The sequence below is a fragment of the Rhipicephalus microplus genome, chromosome 3 (assembly GCF_043290135.1).
Source record: "Rhipicephalus microplus isolate Deutch F79 chromosome 3, USDA_Rmic, whole genome shotgun sequence".
NCBI lineage: Eukaryota > Metazoa > Arthropoda > Arachnida > Ixodida > Ixodidae > Rhipicephalus > Rhipicephalus microplus.
The window spans coordinates 264,457,381-264,476,231 of record NC_134702.1 but is presented as its reverse complement, the minus strand read 5'-3'; the positions used below and the strand labels follow the sequence as shown (position 1 = coordinate 264,476,231).

Here is an 18,851-nt window from a genome sequence, read left to right as displayed (position 1 = left end):
CTCCTCTCAATACTACGAGAGCTATAACTCTGAGAGTGTGAATGTTTTTATAATAAATGTTCCACCGTATTCTCTGGGACAACTGATATAGAAAATTTTTATCAGAGGGTGCGGCTGAATATTGAAGTACGTAGTCTGTCTGTCGCAGTGTAGTGTAGGTCATGGCACTCCACTGCTAACTAGAAGGAGAAGGTCGCACGTTCGATCCCGGCCTCAGTATTTCAATGAAGGTAGAAGGCTAAAAGGCCGTTTTCTGTTGGATTTCAAAGAACGCTGAAGCGTACCAGATGATCTTAATTTTTGTATACCTCCCTTTACAGCGTCCCCCATAACCATCGGTGCGGGAAGTAAAAGCCCAGATATAAAAACATATGAGGGTGCCCCGTTCATTTCAGATAAGTGACCGTGTTGGGTCTCTGTAGTGATTTTCTCCAACTGTTTTATCTGAAAAAAAAGAAGTAAAATGTCACTTTGAAAACACAGGGGATGTTTATAATGCAATTTTACAATGGCAAGATTCAAATGGGGTCCGCAATGCCCAGTTAAACACAAAAGCAATGGTGCGAGAACAACTGCAATTTTTCCGCTCTTTTCGTGACGGTAAATTATGCGTGTGGCATCAATAATTTGAGCCTAATATAATTTTTTGTTAGACTTCTCTCAGTAAGCTGCACAGTCTAACAGCTGCGAAAATGAACGAGATATAGCCTTGCTCGCAAAGTTTTGGCTACACGTTAATTTCGATCAAAATGAAGATCCTTAGGTAGGCATGCTTGCTGTTACTTCCTATAATCGGTTAGGCGGAGACTCGTTCAGTATTTAGTTATCTTCTTGCAGCAGTGACAAAAGTCTTTTTAAGCTTTTTTTAACAATGTAGTGTTAAATGAATAGTCAAATGACACCACTGGCTGGTTGGGTTAGGTTGTCGTAGCTATGCACTCACGTCAATCCATGAATCATCTTTCAAACACACAATATCATCGAATACTACGCAACCGCACGAGCTTCGCGAAGTCTTTTCATAGCACGTCACACAAGACAAAAAGTGACACCATCAAGAAAGCCAGGATATTTGTGTATAGAAGAGATGAATGGAGAAAGCGCTTAAAGTTCAGAGTTTAAGGCAAGGTACTGGTGAAAAGCTATAGAGAACAATGGGATTGGTGAAACCGCATCGAACGGGTTGATCGTAAGCATAGCAACCCGCCAATAATAGAAGTTTACTCATTGACAAATTGCACATTACACATATGAAGAAAGCAGCACTATAACATTTTTTTACTCTGGTTGTGTCGTGGTCAAATCGGATGCTCCTGTTGAAACACATTATGCCGGGGAGCATTCCAGTCTGCGTTCTGCTGGTTCTAGCAGCGTTACTATTTAGAGCTAAAGGCCAGATGCAGGCTGTTCCAATGATAGTAAGTAACAATTTTTCAAACAGTCCCATCATATTAACGGTGTTCGTGTAGAATCGCTGCTAAATGCAAATACATGGCATGTCATTGCATTTCTTTACCTTCCTGCTCGCATGATTAGGTCCCCTACAGTGAAACAGTAGCTAGGGTGTTCGGCTACTGACCCAAAGGTCATGAGTTCACTCAGAGCCGCGGCGGTAGCATTTCAACGGACGCAAAACAGTAGACGCTTGTGCACTGAGAGCGATTAAGCGCACGTTAAAGAACACCTGATGCTCAAAACACCACGAGTCCTCCATGGCATCTGTTAAATCGTAGTTATGGAGTGTTAAACTCTGGTCAATGTTATTATTATTACTCGCGGGAATAGTATGATAAGTAAGTACACCGGAAGCTTTTATATGCTTGAATATAATACATTTTTGAATGCCTCACTGGTAGTCTAATCAGCGTGGGAAACTATCTAAGCACAATTGTATAATTCGAATAGCTCTTTAACGTAACGGGTGGCAACAGATTGTGTGACAACAAACAAGCGGGTGACAACAACAAACGTGACGGGTGGCATTCATTGTAGGATACAAGCGGATGCACTTTCCCATACCTTCAGTCAACAAAGCAACGCTGATAAGTGACTGCAAAATTTTCAGTGCATTTTATAACTTGTTCAAACAAAACTGCTCTGTTTATCGCAGCCTCGTAACTAGATATGACAGGGCAGTCTGTATATATGTGGAAGTCAAGTCAGAAAGGGCTGATAAATGAACTGACGCGCACCAATTCCAGTATACACCGTATCAGGTTTTAACATATTGCCACGAACACCTTCGCTAGTTTCACATGTCGTCCTTGTACCCTCATACCTGTGCTCGTAGTCGGAGCTTTGGTCCAACTTCACTATTCCGCAAATGGAAATACTAGCACACTGTCGTGTGCTTGATGTGAGTGTACATTGAATACCGAGGCAATTTGTTTTAATCCAGTGCACGTCGTCTCACGCGGAATTAGGTTGTCCATTAGTTTTGTTAGTTTATTCATCCTTCTATTCGTTTATTCGTTCTTCGCGAAATTTCAACTTGCCTGGTTGGCTCGCACATCATGCGTTTCGTACCCTTCCCCCCTCTACGAAACACCGCCCCAGTTTCTGAAGGCAAGGCATATTGCCGATTCTTTCTTTGTTTACCACTGTCCTGTCTGTCTTTGTTTACCACTCACACCAGCTCGCACTCATAGGCCCTCACTCACGTTCATACTAAACTACTCACACTCGTAGGCACTCACTCGCTTCACACTCACGACTACTTTCAGCCATTAGCCCTCACTCACTTCATACTCCCGACTACTTACACTGACAGGCACTCACGGTTAAACTCACACCAACTTACACTCATAAGCTCCCACTCACGTTTATACTCACGACTACTCACACTCATGTGTACTCACTCACGTTCGCATTCACGACTACTTACACTCATGAGTACACAATCACGTACTTACTCACTTCTACTCACACTCGAAGTATTCACTCACGTTCATACTCACTCATACCCACACTGACCTCGTTCAAATGAGTAAGAGTGGGTGTGAGTGAGTGTACTCATGAGTGAGTATGCTGAGCTATGCTTGACGCACTTATACTACGGGCGGCCATACGCGGGTATGTGCTGCAGGCGATTGATGGTTTATAAATAAACAGAAAGTACGAATGCAGACATTGGTAATATAAATGCAAGAGCGTGAAGGTATAAAGCTCTGTCGAAAATCGATTGTTCTACAGCGAAAGTTGTTACGAGATCAAACCTCAGGTCTCGCACAGTGCCGTAGTTGTCCGCCGCCGCCGGTGTCTTAACCACTGTCGCATGAATTAAGAAAAAAACAACAACTTGATACGAATTACACAGTGTGGCCAAGTATTCCACCACTGAGCCATACCGGTATTTGGGACTTGTTGGCAAACTTGCCTTAGGCAGGCTTGAGGTCGGACTTGTTGGCAAACTTGCCTTAGGCAGGCTTGAGGTCGGGAAAGCAATCGCGTTAATACAACTCATAAAGCGTTTACAACAGCAAGAACGCAACCGGTCGTCGCGCAAGGCTAATGGCGTAACGAGTGGGTCGTATAAATCTCCAACCCATTACAAAAGCTTGTTCTTGTTCACTCATTACCTGTGAAGCATACCCACTTCAGGCATAATTCCTCATCGCCGTCATCCACTGCACGAACAGTTGGCACAAAATTCCTTGCAAGTGCTTAGCGGATACCATGCTTCTCAAAAGAATGATTGAAAACAACACAGCGAATTCCAGCCTATAACAAAGAATTTCTGTTATTAGTGCCGTAGTGGGTATCAAGCAAGCGTACTTACAGCAGTTGTGCAATGAGTGTTTAAAAGAGGATTAGGTTCTAATATAGTAATTGCAACGGATGCATTTATGAGCGGCGAGAGGGCAGGTGTGGGTATTTTTTCTCTCTCATTATTCTGGTCATTTTCATTACGCCTCCCAGATTATACACCAATATTTGAAGCGGAATTAATGGCCGTTATACTGGCTATTCGTAAAATTCCTGAGACTCCTTCGACAGCTGTGCTAGTGTCTGACTCGTATTCTGTGTGTTCATTTTTATCATCGTCGTCGACATCAGCAGTACTAGAAACTTTTAAATCATTAATCCCAGCAAACATTCGTCTAGTGCGAATGATATGGGTGCCAGGCTATCGTAGTATATTTATAAACGAGATGGCTGACACACTTGCGCGAACATCTCTTGATCTTCCGATTGTGCCAATCATGCCTCCTACAGCTTATGTAACAGCAGCGAGGTTTAGAAAACTTTCCCTTATAAAAGACTCATCAAAAATCACGATACCGAATCTAGATTTCTCACACTGGCACTTCACACGGAATAATAAATGGTGTCCCACGCGTAAATTGGAAGTCTTGATAACAAAAATTACGTTGCCGTGTACCACCTCTTAATTTCTATTTAAACAGGTCTGGTCTGGTGCCATCCCCTCTGTGCTCAAGCTGTAACGAACCTGAACATATCGACCTTTTTTTATCACATGTCACCGTTTCAAAAATCAAAGAAAAAACTGCTTCGAAATTTTATTCAGGAAACTAGGAATATCACCTAATACTCCCAATATTTTGTCTTTTGGGGCCACTTCATTGGGACACAGCGACAGGAACATCTGCAGGGTTCTCTGCGAATTCATATATAATACAGAAGATTACCTTGCTGAATCAGTGATCAGCTCTCGAATTTTACTAGCCACGCTACCACTTATTATTTAGCTGATACACTGCAGTGATTCAACTTTCAGGAGAATTTCATATAACGATTCCACCTCAGATATTCAACAAATTCTATTATTTCTTTCCCCTCCTTTTTTTCCTTTTTTTTACATTGCGCCAAACTAATTTCACAGTCAAAACACAGTAATCATATTCCCCTAGTCTAGAAAACCTAAAGGTATTGACTTGCATTAACCACCGGCTTCTTGGCCAATCCACCTTAGTGGGTGAGAGCCACAGAAGAAAGGAACAAGCAAGCAAGCAAGGGGCTTTGAAAGGCCGCTCTTCTAACTTTCGCTGTGACTGTGCTGCGCCTTTTGCGCAGGCCTAGCTTTTTTTTTTGTCAAAGTGTCACCTATTGGTTTTCGGTATTATCATATTCGCAATGTCATTTTGCGGCAAAATCTATGTGCATGCTCAGTTTCCTTTATTTCAAAAGTAATATAAACATACAAATTACTTTACGAAACACCATAGAGACAAATTTGAGGCAGTCCTGACTCCGACAACCAGTCGGCGGCTCCAGCCAGACCGGCACGGGAAAGTGAAGACTCTTATGGCCCGGGTCCTCCTGACAGCCAGAAGTTGTAGGCACAAGTACGGGATATGTAAGCTTCGCCACTACGAGTCCTCACCTCCCTCAGCCCTTTCATTCGGAAGGTGACTGCCAGAGCATGTGAGTTAGTGAGCAACTCTCGAGGTCAGAAAGAAGACTCTCTTCATGAGTGTCCGGCTGATGTACTCCGCAGTAAAAGTCGAAAAGTGATTACCTCTTCTCTATTAAGCTTAGCATTAGGGAAGAAAAAGCACCACAAATCCATCATGTAGCTAGATATAATATCATGGAAGCGGGTCAAAGAATCTTTGCTGAGGTCAATGGCCTGCGTTACAGCCTCGCGCGTCAATCCACAGACCCGGGATCTTCACAGGATTCACTCTCGGAACTACCATTCCCTCGAAAGACCACAGCCTCAGAAAAACACAAGGCTCCGCATACCCTGGCGCAACTTCCGAAAGAGCTCCGTCTTCTTCAGAAAGAGTGCGATGCCTGTATCCTCAAGGAAACGCTTCGTGACATAAAAAAAACCATGAGCTTGATATGAACTATTTTCTTGGTTATTCAGCAATCCTATCATGCACGAACATGTAATGGTTATCTAAAAAGCATTTTATACACATCATAAACGTGAAATTTCTCACCAGGTGAACGCGTAATGTGGTGTTCTTCAGACTCAACAACACGTATCTGAGCCGATAAACCATCGCATTTGCTTCGTTTGGCACTGTTGTCATTTGAATGAGATCAACCTATGCGACATTTTAAAGCGAAGTTGGATTCATCTTGGTTTTCTACAAGGCAAAACGTTCCCTCACAAACGATCAGCACCGTATAGCGCGGAAGCGTGCTGTCATTGCACTGATGCGGCGATACACGTTTAAAAAAATTGGGGGACCCTTAAGCTTCGCCTTTAAGAGTTGAACGCTACAGCGAAATCCGGCCCCTAGTGCGCCTTTCAACCACTAAGTGCATACTTATTATTATATATTATTATTATACGATCGGCACTTTCCTGCTGCTGATACCGGCGGGGCATGAAGAAGCGGGCAAACCGACGACAGCGTGGACAGCAAATCCAGGCCGTGATAAAGCCCGCCACGTGCATCACGCGCCGGTTGGTATGGATGGCCGGCCCTTCAAGTTGGACCCGTTGGGTTCAGCGACGTACTGCGCCGACGCCATCTTCAGCGCCCCCTCGGTGCCTCACTCAACGTCGACAACCCTGGATATAAATACGGCCCCCCAAGCGACGGTGATCAATGGGCACGGCGGCACCCGAAGCATGCAGAGCGCTAATCCTTTCTTGTATGTCGTACAGATCGGCACTTTCCTGCTGCTGATACCGGCGGGGCATGAAGAAGCGGGCAAACCGACGACAGCGTGGACAGCAAATCCAGGCCGTGATAAAGCCCGCCACGTGCATCACGCGCCGGTTGGTATGGATGGCCGGCCCTTCAAGTTGGACCCGTTGGGTTCAGCGACGTACTGCGCCGACGCCATCTTCAGCGCCCCCTCGGTGCCTCACTCAACGTCGACAACCCTGGATATAAATACGGCCCCCCAAGCGACGGTGATCAATGGGCACGGCGGCACCCGAAGCATGCAGAGCGCTAATCCTTTCTTGTATGTCGTACAGATCGGCACTTTCCTGCTGCTGATACCGGCGGGGCATGAAGAAGCGGGCAAACCGACGACAGCGTGGACAGCAAATCCAGGCCGTGATAAAGCCCGCCACGTGCATCACGCGCCGGTTGGTATGGATGGCCGGCCCTTCAAGTTGGACCCGTTGGGTTCAGCGACGTACTGCGCCGACGCCATCTTCAGCGCCCCCTCGGTGCCTCACTCAACGTCGACAACCCTGGATATAAATACGGCCCCCCAAGCGACGATCGGCACTTTCCTGCTGCTGATACCGGCGGGGCATGAAGAAGCGGGCAAACCGACGACAGCGTGGACAGCAAATCCAGGCCGTGATAAAGCCCGCCACGTGCATCACGCGCCGGTTGGTATGGATGGCCGGCCCTTCAAGTTGGACCCGTTGGGTTCAGCGACGTACTGCGCCGACGCCATCTTCAGCGCCCCCTCGGTGCCTCACTCAACGTCGACAACCCTGGATATAAATACGGCCCCCCAAGCGACGGTGATCAATGGGCACGGCGGCACCCGAAGCATGCAGAGCGCTAATCCTTTCTTGTATGTCGTACAGGTGAGAAAACGCTACGGCGAATGCATGCGTTCTGACTGCCTCTTCTTGATTGTGCTGCCGTGCCCACGGTTGCTTTGTGATCCCTTGTGTAACTTGTCCTGCTATTTGAGGGACCTGTTATTACTAGCAGGTGACGTCGAGACAAACCCCGGGCCCGACTTAAAACAAATTTCTCAACAACTAACGCAAATTGCTGGTGATATTAAACAAATTAAAGAAGAACGACTAACCGCTATTGAGTCCAAATTAGAAAAACTGGCTGCCTTAGATGAAAAAATACTGGACTGCACCAACAAAGTTTCCGCCTTAGAAAAAGTAGTATCAGGCCTAGAATTAAAGCTGGATGAATTAGAAAACCGGTCAAGAAGAAGTAACTTGATAGTGTATGGCATCCCTGAGGATGAAAAAGAAGACAAGGAATCACTAGAGCAAGTAATAAACAATACAGTTGCGAAAGGTGTTCTGAAAATTGAACCTGTTTCAATCGAAAGGATACATCGGCTCGGTAAACCAAGCGCGAACAAAACAAGACCAATAATTTTCAAACTCCTTGATGATCGAGACAAAACAAAGATTTTGAAAAACTGTCATAAACTAAAGGATACCGACATATCAATTAGTGAAGACTTTTCCCAGCGTGTGCGTAATATAAGGAAAAAATTGTGGGACTCGGCGAAACCAAATAAGAAATCCGGGCAAAAGGTACATCTTGTCTATGACAAAATTAGTATAGACCGTATTCTTTATCGCTGGGATGACACCGTAAATGATAAAATGATGATTGGCGAGGCAAAAAATCCCTCAACTGGAAAAAAAAACCTGCCAAGCAACGGGCCGGCGTCTCGCACTCGAAACCGCCCCAGTTGAGGTTTATAAATGTGAATTGCCGAAGTGTCTTAAACAAATTAGAATCTCTTGAATGCCTACTTCTCGACCTTGAGCCATACTTTGTTGCTTTAACCGAAACCTGGTTAAATAATGACATTTTAGATAGTGAACTAACGCCCCCAAATTACAATATAATACGGAAGGACAGACCGACACGAGGCGGTGGAGTAGCGTTAATGATAAAACGCGAAATTCAATACACTGTGCTGCCAGAGGTTGAAGGTGTAGAAGCTGTCTTTTTGAAACTAAAATTTGGCCTTCACACAACAATTGTGGGCTGCTGCTATCGCAGTCCTACTTCTGGCGAAGATAGCATGCAATCGCTCTACAACTACATTGAACAAAACATACAAAGCGCAAGATTCATCTTGTTGGGTGATTTTAACCTTCCTGATATCGACTGGCAATCCATGAAATTTCATTCCGCATGCTCAGATGTCCTTATCGACACAATGCTGCGATTTAATCTTCACCAAGTAGTCAACCAACCAACACGTGTCCAGGGAGAAACTTCAAATATTCTTGACCTTATATTCTTGAGTAACCACTTCCCAGCCGATGAATCAAAGATTGAAGTTATGGATGGCATATCTGATCACAAGCTCACTTTGTGCACTGTCCCCTTTCGTGATAAAATAGAACCAACGAACATAAAAATTACTTACCCGGATTTTATATATGCCGACGACACCAGCATACTAAATTATCTAATTATAAAGTTTCCGTCCTTCGAAGAATTGTCGAATGATAGTTCCACGACCATTGAAATATTATGGTCTCAGTTAAAAGAAATTATGCACCACTGTATTAATACCTTTGTACCTCTTAGAGTGAAAAAAATTAAGAAACACAACCCGTGGATAACACGTGAGGTAATACATGCAAAGTAAAGCGAAACGCAAAGTAAAGCGAATACGAAAGAGAATGAAACGAAAACCCGGAGCAGTAACAGTAGATAATTTGACTGCTGCTGTGAGTGACTTAAAAACAAAAATCAAAACAGCGAAGAGCAACTATTTCACTAAAACATTGCCAAACTTTCTAAAAAATTCACCCAGCAAGTTTTGGAGCTACCTAAAGCCTGCAAAAAACAACAAAAGCAACACACCCCCGGAAAAAGATAACCCGATCACTGCAGACAAAATGAACAACTATTTCAAGTCTGTATTCACTGTCGATGACGGAAACATTCCAGACATCGACACTAGTGCGGAAGGTACCCTGGAACCGATTATTGTCAATGAGGCCGGTGTCATAAATCTCTTGTTAAACTTGGACACAAAAAAAGGAGCAGGGCCTGACAACATTCCTAACATCTTTCTTGTAAGATATGCAGAGGTGCTAGCTAAATATCTGTGCGTCATGTTTAACAAATCACTATCAACGTGCTCTTTACCTGTGGAGTGGAAAAAGGCCAAAGTTGTTCCTGTGCATAAAGGAGGATGCGGAAATGATATATCTAACTTTAGACCTATATCCCTGACATGTACAATCTGTAAAATCTTGGAGCACATAATTCTTAAACAAATAACTGTTTTCCTAGAAGAAAAACGTATATTATCTCCCTATCAGCATGGCTTCCGCCGAGGTCTTTCAACCATAACTCAATTAGTGGAATTAACACATGAGGTATCCCAGAGTATTGACAACCAAAAACAAACTGATCTAATCTTCCTCGATTTTGCCAAAGCATTCGACAAGGTATCGCACAAGAAACTACTTCAAAAACTTGAGGCCACCTTAGGAAATTCTACTGTTCTTAACTGGATCAAAAATTATCTTACTGATCGTACACAGTATGTGGAATTTAACGATGAAACCTCTGCTACCACCTCCGTCACATCTGGAGTTCCGCAGGGCTGTGTGCTGGCGCCAATTTTGTTTCTTCTCTTTATTAATGATTTGCCTACAAATATTAAGGAAAAAATCAAATTATTCGCGGATGATTGCGTGCTATATCGAGAAATAAACTCCACGGAGGACCATGTAGCTTTAAATAGTGCTTTACAAGATGTTTCCTGCTGGTGCCGTAAATGGCAGATGTCACTTAATGCAAACAAGTGTACAATTTTATCAGTAAGTCGAAAAAAAAACTAGGTCAAATTTTCTTTACACCATTAATGACATTCCCATAACTAGAGTAAGTCAGCATAAATATCTTGGAATTATTATAACTGAAGATCTAAGAAGGGATGCACACATAAGTTACGTTACTTCAGCTGCACTACGCCGTTTGTTTACACTCAGATACCGGCTTCGCCAGGCCCCGCCTTCTCTAAAACTGCTTGCATACACTTCCCTTGTGCGATCATTACTGGAATACGGTAATATTATTTGGTCACCATTCACAAAACAGCAAATCACGAAACTGGAGGGAATACAAAGGAAAGCTTTGAGGTTCATCTACAACAAGTACAGACATACAGATTCTCCGACTGAACTAATGAAAAAAGCTGGATTACTTACTCTAATGAATAGAACAAGGTTAGCACGTGCAAAATTCATACATGAATTAATACATGGTCATTTAAACATTGAAGTATCCGCCTATCTTACGCTTGATCAAACTAGAAAAACACGCCAGAAACACCCAATGAGACTTAACGAATACTCCTTCAACACAAACTGCTTTAGGTACTCATTCTTTCCGTTAGCCACTAATGAATGGAATAAACTGGATCCGAGTATCTCCAGCACTACCGAATTAGCAAAATTTCTAACGCTTGTCGAAAATGAACTTTGTATTATGCAAACGGAATCACCTGGTTGATTTTAATATGGGTGTTCGTGTGAACAATGTACGAGCGAAGTATCATGTCATCATTTTTTTTTCTTTAAGCAATTTTTAGTACTGAATCCAGGTGAAGAGAAATCGCCCTGTTGATTCTTGAACATGTTTCTGTTTTTCAGTGTGTATAAATTTGCCCTGCCTTGAAATACTTTGCCATATTGTAGGGTAGTTTCTTATTGCTGTGATTTCTTGTTGTGTTTCTTGATGCATATGCCAATATGTCAACCAATGTGTCAACCAAGTCGCTGCATTTATTTTCTTCTGACAACTTCTCTTTACACTAATGTTTTATGCCTTCTTTGATCTGAAATTGTTAAATGATCCGATTCTGTTAGTTTCATTCTGTACTTTATCGCGATGTATGTCTTTATTGTGTACCTATTCGAATTTTTATGTTCACGCCCTTCCTGCTAAAATCCCTGATGGGATTGGCAGTATGTCGAAATAAATAAATAAATAAATAAAATATTTTGTAACACAAACATACACGCCTGCACACACGCACGCAGTTAATTGCACCAGCACGTGCGCGCGAATGGTAGACACAGGTTTTTGACCTAAATCAAGAGTCGCATGGCCTCCAAGATACACGCCACACACTCGTCATCTCGGAGGCCATAGTGTCACAATGCTTCCAAGATGGCCGCACAATATCTAGCGTTTGCTGTTTGCTTGGTCAACGCCTTTTGAAAGCCATGATATGTTTTCTGCTAGATGGACATTGTTGTCATTTTTAGAGCTGTCTGGAAGTTCCTGTGTGCTTTTAGCAGCGATGACTGCACTATCTCGACTTTTTTCGACGTAGTTTGATGCCTCCAAAATGCGCCTACAAAGCGCCGAATGGGCTCGTTTTCGTTGTCACACCTGCCGAACAAAATGCGTTAAAGAGGCCCTGAAACGCTTTTATTGCGATATAAATTATATGAAAACTATCGGCTGGATTTCGCCGCCGGCATCAACGTCAGTGTCGATGCCATGCACCGTATATGTAGAGTGTACTAGAATGGGAGAGGGGGTCCACTGGGGTCGGCTTTCCTGAATCCGGCTTTCCGACCTAAAGCAGGCTTTCCTAAGAGCAACGAAGTCGGCATTTTGAGCGTGTTCACTGACCACAACACTTCAGGAGTTAATGAACCACCCGAATCACTTGATTGTTCGTGTCACACACAAGGCTCAGATGGTTTCGAATGTGTGACGGCATTTACGCGTGACGAGCTCGTGAATCCTCACAATACCAGCCGACACCCTGACGTTCCGGGGCCGAGTCTTTCAACAGACATTATCAGCCTAATCATGCTGCAAAAAAAAAAAGATACGCCATCAGAACCACCTCAAGCCATGTCTGTTGTGCTTTCATCGTCAAGTGATAACACACATGCGAGTCAAACCACTGCAGAAATTTTGAATCCACCAACGCCGGCGATGTGTCAAATGACACAAGCATTTACATTTTATGATGACTCACAACCATCTAGGGAGCTTTCTCATCAGTCTGTCACTCTGCTTTCATTGCAAGGCAAGCCCAGCAGTAGGGTATCTACTACTGACATTAAACTGATCACATCATCGCGCAAAGAAAAGGAGACTCATGTTCCTGAAATATACCCATCTGATCAACTTTTGCAGCAAATTGAGCAAATTCAACAAAGGCAACTCCACAAACCCCAGGCACTACAACGCTTCCGCGCACAAAAACAGCGAGCAAGCGAAACCTCATCCCGAGTACACTTGTGGCTTAATTGGAGACAACACCAATTAAAGGAGCAAAAACAAAGTCAATGCCTAAACTATCCTAACAGAAAGCAACGTCGACAAAGTTTTCTGCACCAGCTCTCAAGGCCGTGTCTACGATTCAATGAACTGAGAGAAGGCCACAGAAAGCTACGAAAGAGACATGCAGCTACCGCGTGTACAACGAAAGAGCACAGGCATCGTATCATCAGCATCGAATCTCGCCCACGCAGGCTGCAAGCACTCGTTCCGTCTCAGCCACGAGACGGAAAGCCCAGTTTACGACGGAGAACTTGGTGCCTACGACCTCCGACCCTGAAATGCTGCAAACACTTCCACCCTTGTTCAACCCTCGCAAGAATTGCTGTGTTATCAGTTTTTTCTGCCTTCAAGCCGTGCTTCTGTTGGCCAGAACACAACGGCCAGCCTCGCCCACCAGAACTCCACTTGATATCACCGGACTGCTGCCCTCTCCTGTGAAATGCTTGTGCAAGTTAATGTAACTCTCATTCGACATGATACTGCATTTTCCGTCATTTTGTTATTTTGAGACTCCACTTGTTTTGAGACTCCACAATATATATATATATATATATATATATATATATATATATATATATATATATATATATATATATATATATATATATATATATATATATATATATATATATATATATATATATATATTATAACGACTTCCCAAACGAACCTTGTACTAACTTCCTCCTCATCAGTGCCACGAATCAACAACATACTTTACCGCCATTTCAACATAATTAGGCAAAGCAAACGACTAACTTCAATTTTCGCGAAGCCACCTGACTTGGTGCACGGCAAGGATAAAAACCTGAAGGACATCCTTATCAGAGCAAAAACAAACACCTTCGAAATTCATTCAGGGTGCAATCTCTGTGGAAAAGCTCGATGCAAGGTATGCCCACAAATGGTCACAACACGTGAATAAAAGCGAACTTCTCGGATTTCAAATTCTGCATAACTGAGATCCTTTATTGTGACTCCAGGAGCTTAATATACATGCTACATTGCAACATCTGCGGACAAGAATATATCGCCCAAACAGACACGCCATTTTGGCTGCGGTTCAATAATTAGCGGTACCACGCCACTTCACTGCCGAAGCTACCTTTATCTAGACATCTGCGCCTGCAAAACCACAGTTTTGAAAATATCAACGTAACTCTTCTACAGTCTGGTTTCTCAAACAGACGCGAGTGCGAACAGCGTGAGGCATATTTTATTTTCAAATTTAGAACATTAGTAGCCGGCATCAACGAGGATCCCGGAAGACTCTCCTGCCTCCGGGAAGTAAGCCAGGAGGAAACTGGGGACAAAGATTCAAAGCTGGATACCATGCTTGTTTTTCTGGCTGACTCGTACGTGTACACTGTTCTTTCTTCCTTTTTTTTTTCTTTTCACGTAGACATACAAAGTGCTTACGCTCGCCTACAACTTGACGGCCATTGAGGGGAAACGGGTGAAGATCAAAGGTAAAGAGCCGACCGACCCATTAAGGGAAAACTTTTTTCTTACGCACGCCGTCGCGGAGCCCTCCCGCCACCACGGCGACAATCTTGGGTGGCCCGACACATGTCGAGAACTGGCCAGCACATGATAAGAACCAGATGTTTATTTACACCGACATTTCGATGTGCACAGGCTGGTTTCGAGCTCAGCGTTCACAATGTTTTTTTTTCTTTTTCTTTTTTTAGCTTTCTCTTACTCACGCAAACATCTTTCAAGGCGAGAGAGACGCGGCAGCAACGAAGTTTGAACATTTCTGTTACTATAACTCATCCCCTGATGAAGGGAGGACCCCTCCTGAAAAACTGTTATATATATATATATATATATATATATATATATATGTGTGTGTGTGTGTGTGTGTGTATGTACACCAAAAACAAAAGTGATGCTGGGTCCGGGTAGGATTATCCGTAGGGAAGAAGACGCACGTACGATGCGATTTTATTGACGTTTCGGCCGTGGGTCCAGCCTTCATCAGCATACAGTTTATGGCAGGAGTGCTGTTTATATACATGTGCATATCAATAAGATACAAATATGAAAGCCGGCATGAAAGGCGATATATGGGCATATATATATATATATATATATATATATATATATATATATATATATATATATATATATATATATATATATATATATATATATATATATATATATATATATATGACATTTCCGTATCATCAGATGTCACGGGTGATCGTGAAAGCGCATCTGCGTCAGAGTGCGTTCGCCCCCATCGATAGACGACGCTTATTTCGAATTGCTGGAGGCGTAGTGCCCAACGTCCGAGGCGACCAGAAGGATCTTTCAGTGAAGCCAACCAACAGAATGCGTGATGGTTACCACATCAAAAGTTTGGCCGTACAACTTGGGGCGAAACTTGGTTAACGCCAACACAATCGCCATGCACTCTTTTTCCGTACCAGAATAGTTGGCTTCTGCCTTAGTGAGGGCGCGGCTGGCATAGGTGACCACATACTCCGTAAAACCTGGTTTGCGTTGCTCGAGTACTGCACCAAGGCCGACGCCACTTGCATCCGTGTGTACTTCGGTCGGCGCAGTAGGATCGTAATGGCGCAGTACGGGTGGTGACGTAAGGAGTTGGCGCAGTGTTGCGAAGGATTCGTCGCAGGCTGCTGTCCAATTCAAAAGATCTGCAGGGCCAGCAAAGAGTTTGGTGAGCGGAGCGATGATGGAAGCAAAGTTCGGGACAAACCGACGAAAATACGGGCACAGGCCCACAAAGCTCTGTAGGTCTTTAACTGTAGTCGGCTTAGGAAATTCGGCAACAGCACGAAGCTTGTCAGGAGCGGGAAGGATGCTGGCTTTCAAGACGACGTGACCAAGTACGGTGAGTTGTTTAGCCCCGAAGTGACATTTCTTCAGGTTAAGTTGAAGCCTGGCGTTTGTAAAGCACTGTAGAATTTTACGCAGACGAGTGATATGCGAAGTGAAATCGGGTAAAAAGACCACAACGTCATCAAGGTAGCACAAGCATATGTTCCATTTGAGACCGCGTAAACTGCTGTCCACCATCCACTCGAATGTGGCGGGCGCATTGCATAGTCCGAATGGCATTACAGTAAATTCACAGAGACCATCCGGTGTGACGAACGCCGTTTTTGGACGATCACACTCAGCCATTGGGACCTGCCAATAACCTGAGCGAAGGTCAAGCGAGGAAAAGAATTCTGCACCTTGGAGATGATCGACAGCGTCGTCTATGCGGGGAAGAGGGTAAACATCTTTCCTCGTAATGTTGTTTAGGTGCTAGTAGTCTAAGCAGAACCGGATCGAATCATCCTTTTTTTTTTACGAGTACAACTGGTGAAGGCCAAAGACAACAAGAAGGCTGGATTACTCCACGCTGTAGCATGTCGTCTACTTCTGCAATTACGCGACTGATTGATTGATATGTGGGGTTTAACGTCCCAAAACCACTATATGATTATGAGAGACGCCGTAGTGGAGGGCTCCGGAAATTTCGACCACCTGGGGTTCTTTAACGTGCACCCAAATCTGAGCACACGGGCCTACAACATTTCCGCCTCCATCGGAAATGCAGCCGCCGCAGCCGGGATTCGAACCCGCGCCCTGCGGGTCAGCAGCCGAGTACCTTAGCCACTAGACCACCGCGGCGGGGCCTGCAATTACGCGACGCTCCACCGGGGACACACGATAGGGGCGCTGGCGCAAAGGATTCCTCTTCCCTGTGTCAATTGTGTGCACAACGGTGTTCGTTCTTCTTAGCATCATATGGGGAAAGTCAAACGAACGCCTGAATTTGTGCAACAGGGTAACAAGCTGCCCTCGTTGAGCCGGGGCTAGATGGCAGTTAATAGAACGATGAAATGCATCTGACGACACACTGTTCGAGGCAAAGTGAGGAACCAACGCGTTCAGCTCCATATTGTCACGCGGTCGTCACGTGGCCGAAGACAGGATGCTTTGTGTTGGGATTTAACAGTTTATTTGGGCGAACAGGTGCCCGGCAAACGGAAAGTCTGATTACAGTAGCAGTCTTGCACAGATAGCAGTGAACGGAGCGTCGGCCGTCGATCAACTACCGACAAGCGGCGAAGTGCGTCGGCATTTATACTATTTCCTTCGAATGTTCTAGCGTTATAGTTGGCAGTGGCGTAGGTTCCAGAATAATCTGTACACTTTGAAGAGTGGGCGTGATCTTACCTAAATTCTACTAAAGTCCGGAAGCTTCTCGAAAACTGCACACGCGTTTTGCGCTGAGAATTGTGTAGTGTTTTGGGGCGATAACAAAACTTCAGAAATGGAACGTGGCATTGCCCCTTCTGAAAAAGGCATCGCCCCGATGCTTTAACTAAAGATGAAGGTACAACAATAATGCAAGAAAGTACAATGAATAAATCAAGATACAATATTAATACAAAAACACTGTTTCAGTTTGTTAACGCACATGAAACGGCTTAAGGCGCGACAAGGACGACTTCAGGTCGTGATCGGCGTCGTTGAGAGTTCGTGATGCCGTTGGGAACAACCTCGTAATCAAGGGGGCCGAGACGTCGAACAACCCTGTACGGTCCGAAGTACCGTCTCAGAAGCTTTTCACTTAGTCCACGTCAGCGTCTCGGCGTCCACACCCAAGCACGATCACCGGGCTGGTATTCCACGAAGCGTCGTCGAAGATTGTAACGGCGGTTGTCGGTCGTCTGTTGATTCTTGATACGGAGACGCACAAGTTGTCGAGCTTCTTCGGCGCGTTGAAGGTACTCGCTCACATCGAGGTTTTCTTCGTCGGTGACGTTGAGTAACATGTTATCGAGCGTCGTTGCCGGGCTCTTTCCGTAGACCAATTTGTATGGAGATATCTGCGTCGTCTCCTGCACCGCCACGTTGTATACGAAGGTCACGTACGGAAGAATGGCGTCCCACGTGTTGTGTTCGACATCGACGTACATTGCCAGCATATCGGCGATCGTCTCCTTTAGCCGCTCGGTGAAGCCCTTGGTCTGTGGGAGGTACACTGTCGTCCGGCGGTGGTTTTTCTGGCTGTATGCCAAGATCTCTTGAGTTAGGTCAGCAGTAAATGCCGTTCCTCTGTCGGTGATAAGGACCTCCAGGGCGCCGTGACGTAGGACGATATTTTCCACAAGAACTTAGCTACCTCAGATGCACTGCCTTTTGGCAGGGATTTTGTCTCGGCGTAGCGGGTGAAGTAGTCGGTAGCAACCACGATCCACTTGTTTTCGAAAGCCGACGTCAGGAACGGCCCCAGTAGGTCCATACCAATCTGCTGGAAAGGTCGGCAAGGTGGTTCAATTGGCCGCAGAAGTCCCGCTGGCCTTGTCGGTGGTTCCTTGCGTCGCTGAAAGTCCTGGCATGTCCTCACATAACGAGTGACGCCGGTGGTAAGACATGGCCAATAGTACCTTTCTTGTATCCTCGCGAGCGTGCGAGAAACGCCGAGGTGTCCTGCCGTCGGATCGTCGTGCAGGGCCTGCAGGAGTTCTGGTCGCAGAGCTGAAGGCACCACAAGGAGGTACTTGGCTCGAAGCGGTGAAAAGTTTCTCTTTTGGAGAAGACCGTTTCCCCGGAAGAACGACGCAAGTGCGCGCTTGAATACCTTCGGGACTTCGGCGGTCCTGCCTTCAAGGTATTCTATTAGGGCCTTAAGTTCCGGGTCGGCCCGCTGTCGTTCAGCGAAGTCGTCGGTAGTTATCGTTCCTAAGAAGTAGTCGTCATTCGGGTCGTCGGGTGGTGGTTGGTCGACAGGCGCACGAGAGAGACAGTCGGCGTCGGAGTGTTTCTTGCCGGACTTGTAAATGACAGTAATGTCATATTCTTGAAGTCTCAGGCTACATTGTGCGAGGCGACCGGAAGGGTCCTTCAAGGTGGCTAGCCAACACAAGGCTCGGTGGTCGCTCAGAACTTTGAATG

The 18,851-nt window shown here is 44.9% G+C and overlaps 1 protein-coding gene and 1 long non-coding RNA gene across 2 annotated transcripts in view; both read left to right on the top strand.

The window, feature by feature from the left end:
• The first annotated feature begins 1,253 nt into the window (after positions 1-1,253).
• The window catches only part of LOC142803553 (uncharacterized), a 171,798-nt gene continuing 154,200 nt past the window's right edge, over positions 1,254-18,851 (top strand). Inside the window, exon 1 of the long non-coding RNA XR_012894165.1 lies at positions 1,254-1,418. This is a non-coding gene — a long non-coding RNA (uncharacterized LOC142803553). The remainder of the gene's footprint in view (positions 1,419-18,851) is intronic.
• Positions 6,275-18,851, top strand: part of LOC142802679 (uncharacterized) — a 40,153-nt gene continuing 27,576 nt past the window's right edge. The window contains exons 1-2 of the mRNA XM_075887648.1: positions 6,275-6,838; positions 6,905-7,990. Of these exons, the coding sequence (XP_075743763.1) occupies positions 6,389-6,838; positions 6,905-7,990 (1,536 nt within the window). The 5' untranslated portion in view covers positions 6,275-6,388. The remainder of the gene's footprint in view (positions 6,839-6,904; positions 7,991-18,851) is intronic.